Here is a 16,853-nt window from a genome sequence, read left to right as displayed (position 1 = left end):
ATATATATATAGCCTTTTAGAAACTCTTCTGGTATACTTACTTGTACTTACTTGTACTTGTTGAGGTCTCCTCGAGTCAGTCGTTCGAGTGGCCTGGTATAAGTAGCGTAAATAAAACAAGAAGAATGTCAATGTAATTTCTTGAAAATTAATATGGGTATTTTTTATCATTCCAAAAGTTCTTTATTTCTAAACTGTCACGTATAGTATAAATTAAAGGTTACGTATAGTATATATAAAATTGAACTGAATTGAATTGATTTAGCTTTAAAACCTAACAGCAGAACAGATCGACAGGTTATCCACACCTTCAACCAACCTAAGTATCTAAAGTGTTTTGGGGCCAAAAGTATCGAAGGCCGTCCATAGAGAGAATCGATAAGCATAATTGTTTTGAAAGTTGATAACGAAAATGCGCATAATTTGTTTTTGGCAAAGATATTTACGTTCTGCAAGGATACTAACATAATAACATCTGTTTTTTAAAAGCTTTCTTCCTCTCTGCACTGGGGAGAATCCGGATTGCCTTCTGTACTACTGTGGAATTCGGACACAACAAGACAACAACAGAAGCTGACGCAGCATATAGGAGCTTTCGCTATGTCGGCCCAGAGTATTATAAGATGAGGGGCCATCACGAGTTATTTAAATATAATTTTGCTTGTTAGTCAAAAATGTTATCAATGTTCTTGAATTTTTACGTAACCTGAACTTTGCTAAAATTGAACAAAAAATAAGCTTGCTTGTGGTCTCACCGGTGCAATGGCTCAATTAGGTAGAATGCTCGCTTTGAAACTGGGAGGTCGTTACTTCAAACCAAGGCCGGATCATACCAAGTATTTAAAAATGGTACGTGCTGCTTTCTCTGCTAATCACTCGGCATATATTAGAAAGTTAGAAAGATGGGCTAGCCCCTTGCTGAAACGCTTACATAACTGATATATCTGATATATTATTATATCTGGAGTACTGCAAGGGCCTGTGCTGGGACCGTGCTGACATTTTGGCCTCTAAGGCCCATCTTTTTATTGACGACACATGATCTACATGGCCGTCTCAAGTCTAGGGGACTCACAAAAACTCCAGAGCGACCTCGGTACACTGGCGAAATGTCGGTTTGGATGATGAAGTTTTATCCGAATAAATGCGAAGTGTTGACCATCACTAGGAAAGGGAATTCTGTCTACAGACACAAATGTACTCTTTACACGGGCATGTCAGTTCCGTTAGATTTCCGCGTCTACGTCCCATGTTACGCGCCGAAATGATGCATTTGATATAAGTCATAGTTTAGTCACGGTTAACCTAAAATAGGCCATGAAATGTATCCCCGCAATCCCAACAAGTCAGATCACCACACGGATGTCATCATCATCATCTGGTCGTGATAGTTTCACGGATGCTCGTGACTCTTTTCCGCCAGCCCTCCCTATCTTCCATAGCCCTGGGCAGGTCTCCTGGTTTGTAGTCTGCATCCTCACACAGTTGTTGTATGTATGTTGTGCAAGGTCTGCCTACACTGGCATTTTGTGCATGTGCCGTCCAACTTTCTCTCAAGTCGTTTCGTGAGGGTCCAAGCATTGCTTCCATAAAGCAATACAGAAACTACAGTTGCTTGAAAGAAATCCCATTTCATCTGGTTTGGAAGAGATGATTTCCAGATCACTGAGAGTTTATCAATTGCAGCCCAAGCTTTTTCCAATGCGAGCTTTAACGTTGTTTTCAGTTGAAGATATATTGCTGCCAAGGTATGTAAAATCTTTGACCTGCTTTATAGGCTTCCCGTCCAAAGTGGAGATAACGTCTTCTTGCTGGTTGAAGGACATGTATTCTGTTTTGCCTGCATTTACATGCAGCCCAATACATCTGGCTGATTTTTCCAGACAATGTAGAAGAGCCTCTGCTTGTGCAATCAAATCACTAAAAAAGTGCAAGATCATCAGCATAAATCTGCATCGGTGATATATTTGGCAGGGTACCTTCGAGATTTTGCATACTCTAAAGTGAGACCGTTTTCTTGCATTTCGTCCACAGAATTTCGCAGCACATAATCTAAGCAAATGACAAATAGATACGGTGCAAGTGTATCTCCTCGCAGTACGCCAGCTATAATGTCAAATGGTTCTGTATCACCATATGGGGATCTAACAATGGCTTGTGTTCTCTGGTATAACATCATGATGGCATCAACTGTTTCTGTTGGAATGCCATATGCCAGGAGTATCTGCATCATCTTTGTTCTATTCAGGGAATCAAATGCTTTTGAGAAATCGACGAAAAGTAAAATGGCCTTATAAGATTTTTTGCTATTACTCCCTCAATGATCCTGCGTACGGTAAGTATCTGATAGACCGTAGATCGGTTTTTACGGAAACCATTTTGATTTCTCCTGAGCACTTTCTCTATTTCTGGCCGCAAGCGGTTTAAGAGCATTACATTGTATACTTTATCGGCAATGGAAGTCACGGATGTCAGTTGATCACAACAAAAAGGGTCTGAAGATGAGATTTGTGGCGTCAAAGTTTACCGTGAAATGCATCATTTTGGCGAGGTTTCCGTGTTGTTTTACGCTCTGCATGGGGGTTTCGAGAATACCGATTGTCACATCTACTTCCAGGTCATTCCACATGGGCATAATACACACAAATTACATACATTGTAACACCCATCGATCGCTACTTATTACTAATAAAGTTGAACATACAGGAATAAAGTACATCGTCATTAAAACATGCGTATTCTTGTCTGAAAAAAGCCCTTCACGGTCCGTGTTAGTATAGTCTGTGTAACCATAGTGTAACAGTAGGGGTTTCTGGTTTTCTACTCTCGTAAGCCTTACATCTGTAACGCAAACTCGCGGCTTCACCTCTCGATTTTCCCGAAGATTTTCGGAGGCCGGCTAGATGTTAGGCGGGCGGCAGCCGCAAAGTGATTTAATCAGGCAAGCTCCGCAATGATGCAGGTAGCATGTCGGTCTTCAGGGTGTATCATTGCGATGATACGTATAAAACATGATGGTCTTTGTTAAAAGCTATCTGTAAGTTATGCGTCTATCCAAAATGTAAGCGCATAAAAAACTTAGTCTCCTTATCTTATAGACTATAGAATGCACTCGATGATCATAGTACTAAAGTTAGAATTACTGTTCATCCACCAGATGGAGGGAAAAGGCCGCTTTAAAAAGCTAACTGCATGCGAAAGAAGCCGTAAAAGACGAAGTACACTTCATCTCAAACTGTTCATTTTACACCAACTTACGAAATGCGTCCTTGCCAATCCAAAACAAATTTGTATAAACTATCGACGAAAAAGAAAAAAACAATTCTTCTTTTAACTACCCAAGCTGACCAACAAATTTTGGAAAAGGGGGACATAAACTCTCCAGACATAGTTTTAGACATTTACCTTATGTAGATTATGCGTTTTTCCGGTGATTTTTAGTTGTTTTTTTTTTACGGTGCCTAATTGCCCTTGTATGCATAAATTGCAATTAGCCGTCGGACAAAACTTTCGATAAACGTATAAATTGTACAACCTACCTGATGACATTTGGACTTTCACTTTTATCATTAAAATGATACACATTAACCCTAAACAGTACACCTGGGGTCCGCGCGGACCCCAGCACTATATATTCTGTAATATCTTTTTTGTTTCTATAGATTTTTTTCTAAAATTTTAGGTAATTGTCACTCACAAAGTTGTCTTTCAATACAGTGCAGAAAACTCCGTTTCTACCATTTATAAAAAAAATTATATCTGATTTTCTTTTGGGGTCCGTGCGGACCCCAGCCGGCTTTCGATCATAATGGATACACTGGCGTTCTTATACATTACCTTATTTCCGTTTTCATATGTTTTTATGCACTCATCGTATGTCTACCAAGTTTTCAGAGAATGGTGTAGTAATAGAATTAAATTTTAATAACTTTGGTGTAATTATAACGTCATATGACGTCAGAGCTAATAATATAGTCCGCCTTATTGGATTTTGACCAATGACGTCATCAAATTAGCATATTCTATGCATATTAAATGATCTAACTTATATTTAATTATGTAAAATGTTATTAATGTTGGAAAAGAAGTGAAATTTAATATAAAACTCAGAAAATATTTATGTTTAAACCAAAATTACTTCTATTTTCAAAAAAACTGCCTGCTAGAAACCTGTTGCCATGGTAACACAAAAAAACATCAACTTACCAGTATTAAACTAATATGAACTTTTTAGGAAAGGTCTCCAAATTTGATACTTCTACCGCAAGCCGTTTAGCCGCTATCTGAGATCAAAGTTGGGCCTCAAAAGCCCCTTCAGTCTGAAATGGGTTTAAAAATCGGGTATTTCTTCTTGTCTTCTTTTCTTCACCAAAAAATAGAAAAAGTTCAAAATGTATGATCTTTGTATGTGATGTGGGCATATAGGTTCCCACATCAGTTTGCAAAACAATTAAGCTGGTAGCATGTTGATAATTTCTGAAAATTAGCAAAAAACTGTTCTGGGGTCCGCGCGGACCCCAGGTGTACAGATTAATCAGTCCAGGAAGGTGTACTGTTGAGGGTTAAAAACAGTTCCACTTTCGCCTGCACCATAAAGGGGAGCGGATCTTGGGCGTGGGCGAAAGCTAACAAGGCTGACACTCAGGCTACCATGAAACAACAATAAACGTCATTCATGTATCCATTCAATGCACTCCATCCAGAGTGTTTCCTATTATTGCATTTGACCCCCCCCTCAGAACTCGCGAACGGTATGTCGTAAGGCCACTAAATTTTCAGAGGATGATTTCCTAGTAAAAATTCATCTTATCTACAATTTTTTATGTCGTTATGACGTAATATTGACGTCACTAATCTGATTTTATTGGCCCAAACCGTCTAGATAGGTTATTCCCTAAAAACTAAATGGTATACAACATAACTTTAGCAAAAGTGTTTATGACAGCATATTAGGTATATTGCCCATAGCACCACCGGTGACGTCATAAAATGACGTCATGCATATTTAAGATATCCACCATCTTGGATCATCAATCTTGAATTTTTAAAAGTAGCTTTTTTCATGATTAGGCCTAAATAACACTGTAAACACACGATTAGGCCTAAATAACACTGTAAACACACACTAAAGACCTTCATTTAAACCTTTTTTGAAAAAACGAAATGGAAGTATTGCTGAAATTTTATTGAAAATAACTTGTATATACCTGTTCTAATGATATGGTACGCCATCTTGGATTTAAGCCTATGACGTCATCAATATTCAATTATAAAATTTACATAAAATTATATGGGATGTTATTAATATTAGAAACCATGAGTAACTTGACATAATACCCATAAAATTCTATTCTTGAAACAAAAATTACTAAATTTAGCAAAAAATGCCTGTCACAAACCCGTTGCCATTGTTTGTACTTGGCAGTAAACTTAGTACCTGAAACACCACCTAAGGTACTAGTAGTTGTTTGCACATGAAAACCTTCTTGTAACACCTGAAAGGTGTATTATGTAGGCGCCTAGGCTCTCGATCACGGAAACACCACACCTGTCACATCTGTAAGGTACCACACCTGGTTACAAAACATGGAAAATGAAATTAACTCGCAGTCAGGTACTGCACATGTTCACTAGCCATGGAAGTTGAAATTAATGTAAGGTACCGCACCTGGTCACTAGAGCATGGAAATTGAACTTAACTCACTTCTAAGGCACCACACATGTTCCCTAGCCAACGAAAGTAAAATTTTGAGTATTTATTAACGTCTTTTAACGAAACATTAGTCAGATTTGTCAATTTATTCATCATTCTGAACAAAAAGGTACAGTCATTTTTAAAGTGATTTCCCAAAACTAATAAACGTAACGTCCAATATAAGAACGTAACGTCCAATATAGGAACATGGATGCTCGGGCCGAAAAAATCCACGTTATTTTAGAGTTGAGAGTACCACCGACTGCAATATATTTTTGCATGTTTTGGGCTCATTTTCTCTTCTTTTTGCTTATTTTCCCTCCTTTTTCTCTAGTTTTTTCTCTTTTTTACTTATTTCTTGTCTTTTTGCTTATTTTTGCTTATTTTGCATTTTCTGGAGATCCCTTTGGACTGTCTCATCTCCCAAAAACCACACTTTGAAGCATACAGAAGAAGCCTGGCTTACTTATGCTCGGTTTCAGGGAATACCTCCCACCCTCATATTGGGGCGGCTACGTCCATTCATATTTCCATCCCTTTTGTAACAGGCATTATGATAATATATGTATTGATCAAGGATTTTAAAGGCTTAGGACGTTATACTTAATGATGTATTCAAATATTTATTCATTTTGTTTTACTTATTATTTATTAATATATTGATGCGTATTAGACACTGTGCATGTAAAAAGGTTCTTATAACTCCTGTCCCTGACCTCTACCCATCCATTCGGCCTTGTCGAGAGCGAAAGCGGCCAAGTAGGCTAAACAGGCATTTCGAAGTAAAATATCCTGACTTGACTCGATTCAAACTTATGACATATATCATTGTGAACGTGTGAAAAACCGACAGATATTAATTAGCAAATGAATGTCTGATTTGCATAATTAATGAGAAGAAGCTGCAATTCCATAATGGTAGATGTCAGGAATTTCCTTTTTGTGGCATTTGGAAGTAAAACGAATGTTAACATCACTAGGCATAACCTCATTTGCATAATTTATGACGAAATTCTATATAATTATAGCCCCTTTCTTATGATAAGACTGTCATAAGGTGGAGAATATGATCAGCTTTTGTGATTATATTTGTAGTTTTCTCACCAACACTCAGGAATACTTAGTAATGAATCTCACGCCAAAGGAATTTTCCTCATTGTATTCTGTGCTATATACAGTGACAATCTTGTAGGAGGAATAAGTCTAACATCTGTCATCTATTACTGGTCAGCGTGGGTGGAGCAGTCCTAACACATTCACTTAGTTCATATAACTACAATATTGATGGAATCTTATTTGCATAATTAATGCGAAAAATGAATACCTCGTCAGTCATTGAGGTTAACATTTTTTTGGTGAATGTATGAGATCGTGAAACTCTAGTTTGTAAATGTGGACAAGGAAGTCTCCTAAAGCAACTCTTCTCATTTCATTAACCGTAAGTAGTAAACAAGGGTGTGGGCCTTTAAATGCATAAAGATAAACCATCACTAACAATCGAAAACGAAAAGAGTACAGGATACATTTAAAAACCAGCTGTAATGGTGATTTTATTAAAACATCTGAATAGATCACCACTTCAAAATTATGCGATTTCAGTCCCAGAAAACACACTGCTTAAAGCATACTATGTCATATTGCAAGAGAAAAAAAAATTAATACTGACAGCTATGGATTCTCGTATATAGCAATGTACATTGTAATATAACGCTTAGTCAACGCGTCGTTGGAAATGTATTAGTTGTATACAAATACAAACAGAAATCAGACTATGCATGATGTACAAAATGATTAATAAGCTGGTGCACGTCCCAATCACTAAGTACCGAAACCAGCCCAGAAGAGAACAAGAAATATCCATGCCTTAAAGCAAGGGTTATTAACAAGGACTAAGGCGTTCAAGAATTCATTATTTCCTAGAACTATAGCAGAGTGGAACTCACTGTCACCAAGTACAGTAGGGGCGTTGTCATTAGATAGCTTTAAACAATGCTCAGAGTTAGATGTCCATGGGCTAGATGTAACAAGTCGATCGGTGTAATGTAGCCAGCTGCCGCCACGCCGCGTGCCTGCGAAGCTGGTGTGTTACGGCGAAAGGTTGTTATACAGGCTATACAGATACAGAAAACATTTCTAAGTATTTTGCTCTTACATGTATATTCAAAGATCATGCCCGGAAGCATTTGCCAAAAACCAATTTCTAATGGAATGCATCATAATACTGTTTAAAAGTGTTTTTAACACCGTTCCAGTACTGTACTTACGGCTAGGCCTCTTGGGCGTCACTAGGAACACAAGTAGGTAACATTAATCAATGCCTCCAATCTCAAACAGACCTCGGAGACGTTAAATACAGAAATTTATTAATGTTAAAATACATCGTTGATATAATATAAAACAAATGTAGTTTTGCCGAACACTTTCACAAGTGTTTTATATTAAAAATAGAGTTCCACGATCTCATACCTTCGCCAAATGATGTTAATCTTTATGACTGACAGAATAAAGATTATTCCTCCTGATTAGGCCATGTTGATTTGATTATATGGATGACATCCGCGCGCGCATGAATTTTCGGCCGTTTCCAAAAAAAAAAATTTTCAATCATACTGTAAATTATACAATCAACAGTTGCAAAATGAGCAAATATATACCGTAAGGTACAAAAAAAATATTTGAAAATGATACCATTGTCGTAGAATGCCAAAATTAAATGAAAAAGACGAAAATGTGAAGAAATGAATTTGGAGTGTAGATTATTCGCCATACCATACTCATGTGTCATTTTTTCAACCTTCATGACCACGTAGATTTCATGATGAAAGCAACTTTTTCTTATTCGCACGCTCGCATCAGTTTTGAGGTCCCCAGAGGATGTCATCCATATAATCAAATCAACATGGCCTTATGTAAATAGGAATCTCATTTGCATGGATTGTATCAGTTGATCATATTCTTCATTAACAGACAGCGTTATCTTAACAAAGAAAGCCATTCTATCATTTATTCATAAATTATGCAAATGAGGTCATTATTTAAATAAGCATCTTTAAAAATGTTTACCTTCACTTAATGTTCAAATACCCCAAGTGTGACATTCTAGGCAGTAACCATTATGGAATTATAGCATTTTCTCATTAATTATGCAAATTAAATGTTAATTTACATAATCAATATCTGCCTGTGTTTCTCTTGTTCTCAATTACATGTCACAAGATTGTATAGTCCTATAATGTAATGCAGCTGATTTATGGAATTTCCTTATTAATTGCGCGAATTACAGCAAGATTTACATAATTCTCGCAGAATTATGTCAAGCGTAACTAAAGCTACGTACATACCAAAAATCAGGACAACCCTGCAGTTCCACACCAAGCCGCAAGGGGGGCAAACTTACGTTACTTCTTCCCCAGCACAAGAGCCACCTACCACAAAAAATTCGTGACCCTTACTGTCTAGATTATGAGATATCAAAGCCTGAAGTTCCGCTGCAGTACCACAACAAGCTGCCAGGGGACCCAAAATCTAATCATTTTTAGGTCTCATCACAACCTACATACCTACCAAGTATGAAGACAATTTATTCAAGCCTTCTCGAGTTATCGTGTTTACAGGCAGACACACAGACAAAAAGACATACACACACACGAACACCTCTGAAAACATATCCTTCTTGGCAAAGGTAAAAAAGATTGAACTAATATTTATGGTAAAGGCTCAGTTACCTAATACCGACCATCATTAGCAATTTGTCTTAACTGTAAAGGGTAGGGGTTGATGCCTTGCCAGTTCAATGGATACAACGATACGATTGTGAAGGATTGTGCAGTTTCTTTATCTACATCTATATCTACATGATCTCTTCTCTCTTTTTAAAACATGTTTACATAGTTTTTTGGCGACGTCTCAGAGGCGGATTCGTAGGTATAGTACTGCGATTGAGTTGAAAATATCCTTGAAATTCCATGAATGACACTGCTCAAAAATCGGAATATCCGGACGTTTCCGGACCTGTACATGCCCCGTGAAACTTGGCGTGCCCGGGTGTGTCCGGGTGTGTGCAGGAAATGTCGGCCACGGCGTGTGCGGGTCTGTGATTCCTCCGGACACGCCCGGACACCTGGTAATTAGTCGTGTGTACGGGAATATACGGGCCTGCACACGTCACACGTCGCAAGTACTGCCAAACAATAAGGGGTCACCATACATGTAGATCGTTTCGCAAATGCGTAAATTGAGAGGTGCACATGTGTTTTCAAAGCCGGTAAGAAGAACGGGGAAAATGCTGGTTAGAAAACAATATTATTTTACTCCCGAAATCTACCTAAACATGAGTTCGTTCCATGAACCGAATTACTACCTAAAAACGTTGTAGGTAACAGGCAACGCAACACAAAGACAAGACATCTAGATTGGATGGTAGAGGAAATCAGCGTTACATTAAAAGTTGGTGAATAGAATAAATGTTGTTTGGGAGCCGATGTCTGCTATAAACTCGCCCTCGCCAGAGTCTGGTTGACTTTTGGGCCACGCCAGGCTTATATAAACTCTGCTAAAGAATCTAGAAGGATATATAAAGCTTGGTATGAACAAGGATTTTATATGAACATGCAGCTTCAACTAGGTTATGATATAACGTCCTTGGTATGAATGGGGTCTAAGTGTATCCCTGTATATATTTGTAACTATAACCCTTGCTATGAACAATGAGTAGATTTCTTTGTGTGGTCCATCGTCTCCCCGCATATATTAACGCCTCATTATACCGGCACCATATTGAATCTACAGTGGGCAAAAACAACAACACAATTACTGATCAGAATTTTACCAAACTAGTCTATTGGGAACCTTCGACCTTGACATATTTCACCTTTGGAAACATGGTCGTTTTCTTTGGTAATGAGAGGGACCGCTCTGGTGTTTTTTTCAAATATCAGCCCACTTTAATGTAAAAATAATTTTTTGGAAGAGGCAAAAGATGCATAGTTTACTTGTACATTGTTGTAAGATGTGTATTGTGGTGTCATGGTCAGAGACGAGACGGCGCCTATGTCTTATTTACCTTGTTTGTTTGTTTTTATATAAGAGAGGTTTAACTTCCTTTGTTATATTTAACTTTCATACTTTAAGAACACGAAGTTGAAAACATTACACGGGTAAACTGCAAATTATGTGTTGATGATAACATTCCAGACTATTTTATAGCCTATGTTTTTTTTTATTAGTGTGCGTGTAACTTTTACATAATAGACAAGCGGGACATTCCACAACTCTTTGTATATCATTATCCTTGCGGTGACCTGTAAACCAGACCAGCCAATTGCATGCATTTCTCTTTGTTGGGGTTTGAAAAGAGGGCCAATCAACGCTCGGGTCATTATTTTTGAAATCTTTCCGTTACATGCCTGGTTGTGGAGCGTGTATTGTACAACTATCCTGGGCACAAGCAACACGCTAGGAACTTAGTGAGAGCATGGAGGTAGAAAAGGGTCCATGGTGAGAGATTGTGTCATATCTCATCATCAACACAGGAATACCGGTATTGCGCCTTTCTACGTAAATTGGAGCAGTTTTCAAGACAAGAACGCCGTGGGACACTGGCAAGACGAACTGGGACAAGACTACTCTCCAAGCTGAGGTTGATTGGGAAGATTGTGAACGTCAGAGTATGCCTCGTTCTTTGGCAAGCCGGTAGCCAGGATCCTGGGAACCAGGCTGCGGGCATAGGCGAGTGATAGTCCGCGTGCAAGAGAGTATTAGACCGGACCAGAGGACCGATGTACACCCCTCCGGACTATATGCTGTGTACCGACTCAAGGCCGTGCTGTGGCACAAGATGTTCGGCCCGTGGGTCACCGCCTCAGCGAGGCTTGTTGCACAGCGCGGAATAAAGAGCTTGGGATGGCTTCTAACGACTGGTGCCCAGACGAGACTAATATCTGCTCCCGTGACTAGCTGCGTCAAGGCAAGACACAGAAGAACGAGACGTACAGTTTGTTTCAGCTGAGCTGAAAGACCGGCCGAAGTACACTGGAAATATTGGAGGCACACAAAACACAAACAAAAAGTCACAAAGCCCAAGCACCATGTACAATTAATAAAGAAAACAAAATTATGCAAACAAGAAGGGGGGATAAACGGCTATGATGCTACTTTACATTACAAAAGGCACATTGGAGGGGGGGGGGGCGTGTGCGGGTGTGTACGACCCGTACACGAGCTGATAATGAGGAAGATAATTAGGTGAAAATTACCGCTAATTTTTGCATTTTTCATACACACACTCAGAGGTACGTGTCACGTATCCAGGTGTGTGCAGAGATTTACGGGTGGCGTGTGCAGACGTGTGCAGGCCTGTACATGGCCCGGACACCTGAGTGGTTCATATCCGGGCCGTGTGCGGGTCGCGCACACCTGGAAATGTCCGTATATTTGGAATTTCCGGGCGTGTGTACGGGAGTATACGACCCGGATACGTTGGTTTTCGTCTAATGTGAATTAAATTTCGTCAACGGCTGGGTGGATTGGTTTCATACTTAGTGGGTTGGTAGGGTGTGACTAAATCTAGAAATGATGCGATTTTGGAGCCCCTAGTGGCTTACCTTGGTACTGCAGTGAAACGTCTGGTCTTGGTATCTTTTTTTTATTTTTTTTAAATTTATTTATCGAAACATATAATGACAAGACACGGTGGCGACACACTCAAGTTACACTTATATTCACGTTGCCACCAGACAATACATAATACATAGGATAAGCAAAGCACAAATTAAGATATAGAAGTTGAATACGATAATAAATCGATGAACTAGAGTGGGGCTATTTACCAGTTTAGCTTTTCTGCGTATCTTTTCACGTGGACATGGTCTTGATATCTGGACATGTTAGGGTTATGAATTTTAGATAATAAGTAGCCCTTGTGCTTGTAAGGTGGTCACGTGAGTTAAGGCCCCCTAGCAGCTTGTTATGGAATTACAGGTCAAATGCTTTGAAAAGATATTCAAGAGGATATCTAAAAAAGAAACGGGTGACCCGTAGTCGTGATTTCTGGTATGCATGAGCTTAAGCCATGCTTGATTATGCAAATCAGGATCTAATCTGCATGGGTCATGGAGAACTTCTATACATCTGCCGTGTTCAATGAAACAAGGACTATTAAACATTTGTGTCATCAGCATACCAAATATCATCACAATCCATAAAGGTGTTATGAAGTTATGCCGCCTACAAAGTTGCGGAAACACACACACACACACACACACACACACACAGACAGACACGCCAAAAACAATACCTCCATTTTTTCATTGAGGTAATTATTACAAAAAAAGGCCCCGTCTTTAGACAGCCTTTATGGTTCTTGGCAGACATAGTTCAATATCAGATCTATGTGGTTCTTGATAACGTTTGGTCCAGGGTGTAGCTTGTAAACATCTTCACACACAGACATATCCCAAACATCCATGAAAAAAATATCGAGACCTTGTAAAATTTGCCTGGCGCCCAGCAGGTTTTGATATGCAACCCAATTACCGTTCTCTATAACATGAGCAACCGTCATGTGCTTACGGGTGTTGCCTGTTCGCCAGACTACTTTTGTGTCCGGAGATCGACTATGTAAACGTTCAATGGCATGGCGAATTCCATAAACTCGTGATAGGAAGGTTTCTGATGGTACTGCAGAATAATGAGCCCACAGACTAAGAATAATAACTACATCAGGCCCACCAACAATACTATCGATCAGATCAGCAGTGTACTTAATATCGCTCATTTGAAGAGGTGTTCTTGTATTTCTTGGGAACGTATGGAAATGAAATTGTATATTAATGCTTTTGTGGATTTTTTCCCATTCTCTTATTGCGTCTGGGAGTTGTACATTAATATCCTGTACAAGCTTTATAAGAAACGCATAGTACTGCCTTGCAGTTGAATCACCAACTATAAAGAAGGTTTTGTGCCGGAGGCATTTGTAAGTTGACAATGTCGGCAGGTATTCGTTTAAGCGACACCTGAGTAAATTCCACTTTCCGTTATACCAGTATCCGTCGGTTCCTTTCTCCAGCAAGCGAGGGCTACATAACGGCAGGTATTCTTGCAAAATATCTGCAAAATGACAAAAGATACAAACCTTTATCAGGGAATGTCAGGAGAAGGCAGGAGATGATTTCAAATGTAGTGCTTCTTTATGGTTTTAAAATTTCTGTCATTTAAAAGCATGCTTTCAATTGTTATAGTGTCAATAAGCCCGCCGTTAACGCCCGTTTGTTGAACCAAAATTTTGTGAACCATTTGAAGTTGTAAGGCGAAACTAATTCACATTCTTAAATCAACATCAGGTTAAGGTTTCCCGTTCCAATATTTTAAGAATATCATAAATTACAATGGGTTGCTGTATTGCTAAAAAAATATTGCCTATATGCTTTGATTGGCGAAACCTTCAGCACTAATTTATATACAAAAATAGAGACAAAATTAGTTTAGTTTAGGGTCTGAAGCCCCAAAAGAAGATCCTGATTTATATGCAAGCAGGCCACGGGAGGGCAGAAGAGGTGGGTAGGTACAATACGCCCTGCAACCTAAAATACAAAAAGTGGTGGTACAATGTCTAGAAAATTCCGAATATCTATATTTTGGTATGTATTATAATAATAAACGTTGTCATTGATTTTTATTGCAAGAATTTTTGTGGATGTTAGGACATTTATCAGAAATGATATTGTAAAATTACGAGGGGTGTTCAAAAAGTTCTCGGCCTCACCTAGAAAATAAAGGTCAAACTCCTATTCTTTAATATAGCTGTATACTATGACGTCTTACATCACTGCACACAAAAATTCAAATTTTTATATTCATTAATTAGCATGTGACGCCCCTTGAAAATGGGGTGGGTGAGGGCAAAATCACAAAATGGCCGCAACAGAAGCTTGTGCTGTGATCAAGTGTATCGATAAAAAGGGATGTCTCCTAAGGAAATCCATGAAGACATGGTCAAGACACTTGGTGATGAGTCCCTTCTTATTAAACTATAAAGAAGTGGGTTGCTAGCTACAAGCGCGGCAAGGAGAGCACAAAAGATGAACATATGCCAGGATGCCACAAATCAGCACCACGAACAATCCGGTTGAGGCCACCCATCACATGGTAGTGAATGACAGATGTGAGACTGTCCGACATGTAGCAGAGTCTTTGGCCTTTGTTTTGGCTCAGTTCACAATGTTTTGTCGAACATCCTAGGGATGAACAAACTGTCTGCATGGTTGCTGCCTCGAATGTTTTCTGAACATCAGAAGTTAAACAGGCGGGACATTTCAAGGAACGATTTCACTCCAATGCATGCAATTTCCTCAAAACATTTGTAACCCAAGATGAGCTGGGTTCACCACTTTCACTCTGAATCAAAACAGCAGAGCAAACAATGGATAAAGAATTCCCCGCCCCCCCAAGAAGTTTTAGCGACTTTCGTCCGTTGACAGGGTTTTTGCCTCTGTTTTCTGGGACAGTAAGGAAGTAATCATGATTTCTGCGAAGGGGTTAAAGCATCAATGGGGAGTACTATTTAACAGAATTACGACATTTGAGGACAACAATCAAAGAGAAAATTAGAGGAAAGCTCCTGGCCTGCTAACAATGCACCTGTTTACACAGCACAGGGGTCAGTGCCAGCAGCAAACGAATTTGGGTTTGCAGTCCAACCCCACCCTTCCAATTCACCTGACCTAGCACCCTCGGACTTCTACCTGTTTCCTAAACTCAAGTTCAACTTTGACGTGGTCAACGTTTTGATGGTAGTTATGACGTCATCTATGCGGTGGAGGCCAATCTGGGGGTCCAGATGCAACCTTCTTCCACAAGGGGAAAACAAAACTGGAACATCACTGGACCAAGTGCATTGCAGTTAGAGAGGACTATATTATGAAATAGTGTAAAAAAAATTTACTGCCCTGACGTTTTCTAGGTGAGGCCGAGAACTTTTCGAACACCCCTCGTATTGTATGTCCTTGTCACTGTTAGGAAAACAAATCGTTTGCAGATAATTTTTTGAAATTTTAATTTTATATTCTAAAGTTTGTGGGGTTAGCCGGAACGTGTTTCATTCGGTTTTACACATTTATCAGACTATGGCTGTAGAAATAGCTACCCTAGATATGATTATGCGTAAACTCAGGTGTCTGTATTTTGCAAAAAAACTCACCCTTTTCTTTTACGGTAATGCTGATGTTGTTCAGGATATCCATGTACACTCTTGTGCTAAATGTAAAGTAGAATAAGGGTAAGGGTATGTTATAAAAATAGGTGACTGTACGAATAATCATCATTGAATTTATTAGTCAAATTCGTCTCGCCAATGCTTACTAATATATTTGCCGGAATTGTTAATAGGAAATTTCAGTATTATGAAATTAACAATGCTTGAAAAAATATATATTACCTGTTAAGCAGCTGAATCTCTTGCGCGCTCACCATCTTTTTCTGCAACTCAGCTGTAGCAGTTTCGTTGCGTTTACATTCTTTTATGAACTTGCACGAAATACTTCGTTTTGGTTTTGTGCATGACCATGTAGCATTCAGGATAGGTCTAGAAAAATCACACTGTGAACTCAGACTGTGATCTCTTTTTCTACTAAAGCTACATTCGGTCCATTCAGAAATGTTGACTATGGTATCAACAAAGTTACAATAAGTTACACGTCCCTCCAGAAAAGAGTCATGGATTCTCCTCAGAATCTGGACAGCTTCACTTGGCTGTATTAGCTTTACAGAGACGGAAAAGTTTCCCGGCAAACTTAGGAGAAACTGAGCGACGTAAGATCCATTCTTGTAGTCCGTAACTTTCCCAGGCGTACACGACTTTACAGGATAGTCAGTGTACAATTTTGCTATCAAAAAATCTCCTCCGTGAAGTCTCTGATGAGCACTTTTGTCCCGGGCAGTTATTTTATAGAGATATTTTCTCCAACTTGATAGGTGGGTTTAGGGTTGACAATAGACAGAGACATCTTATCAGCAGTAGTGATTTTACTAAAGTCAAAACCACCATGATTCTTTCGAAACGCAGGTATTCTAATATTTCCAATCGCCTCCTTTTGGAGAAGTTGAGATGTATATTGATGCCATGTTGGGTTATATGAGCCACCATACAGAGTTACCTGTAGGA

General features: G+C 39.0%; 1 protein-coding gene across 1 annotated transcript; it reads right to left on the bottom strand.

Moving 5' to 3' along the window:
- Positions 1-12,941: 12,941 nt before the first annotated feature.
- On the bottom strand, positions 12,942-13,841 carry LOC109470796 (NXPE family member 3-like; the record flags this gene model as incomplete). Its single annotated transcript, XM_019769874.1, has 1 exon — positions 12,942-13,841. A coding segment is annotated over one exon (795 nt), but the record flags the coding sequence as incomplete, so codon positions are not given.
- Positions 13,842-16,853: the final 3,012 nt, after the last annotated feature.

The sequence above is a fragment of the Branchiostoma belcheri genome, unplaced genomic scaffold, assembly GCF_001625305.1.
Source record: "Branchiostoma belcheri isolate BF01 breed outbred unplaced genomic scaffold, Haploidv18h27 scaffold233, whole genome shotgun sequence".
Lineage (NCBI taxonomy): Eukaryota > Metazoa > Chordata > Leptocardii > Amphioxiformes > Branchiostomatidae > Branchiostoma > Branchiostoma belcheri.
Note: the sequence above shows the minus strand (reverse complement) of the source record. Positions and strands in the feature narration are given on the sequence as shown.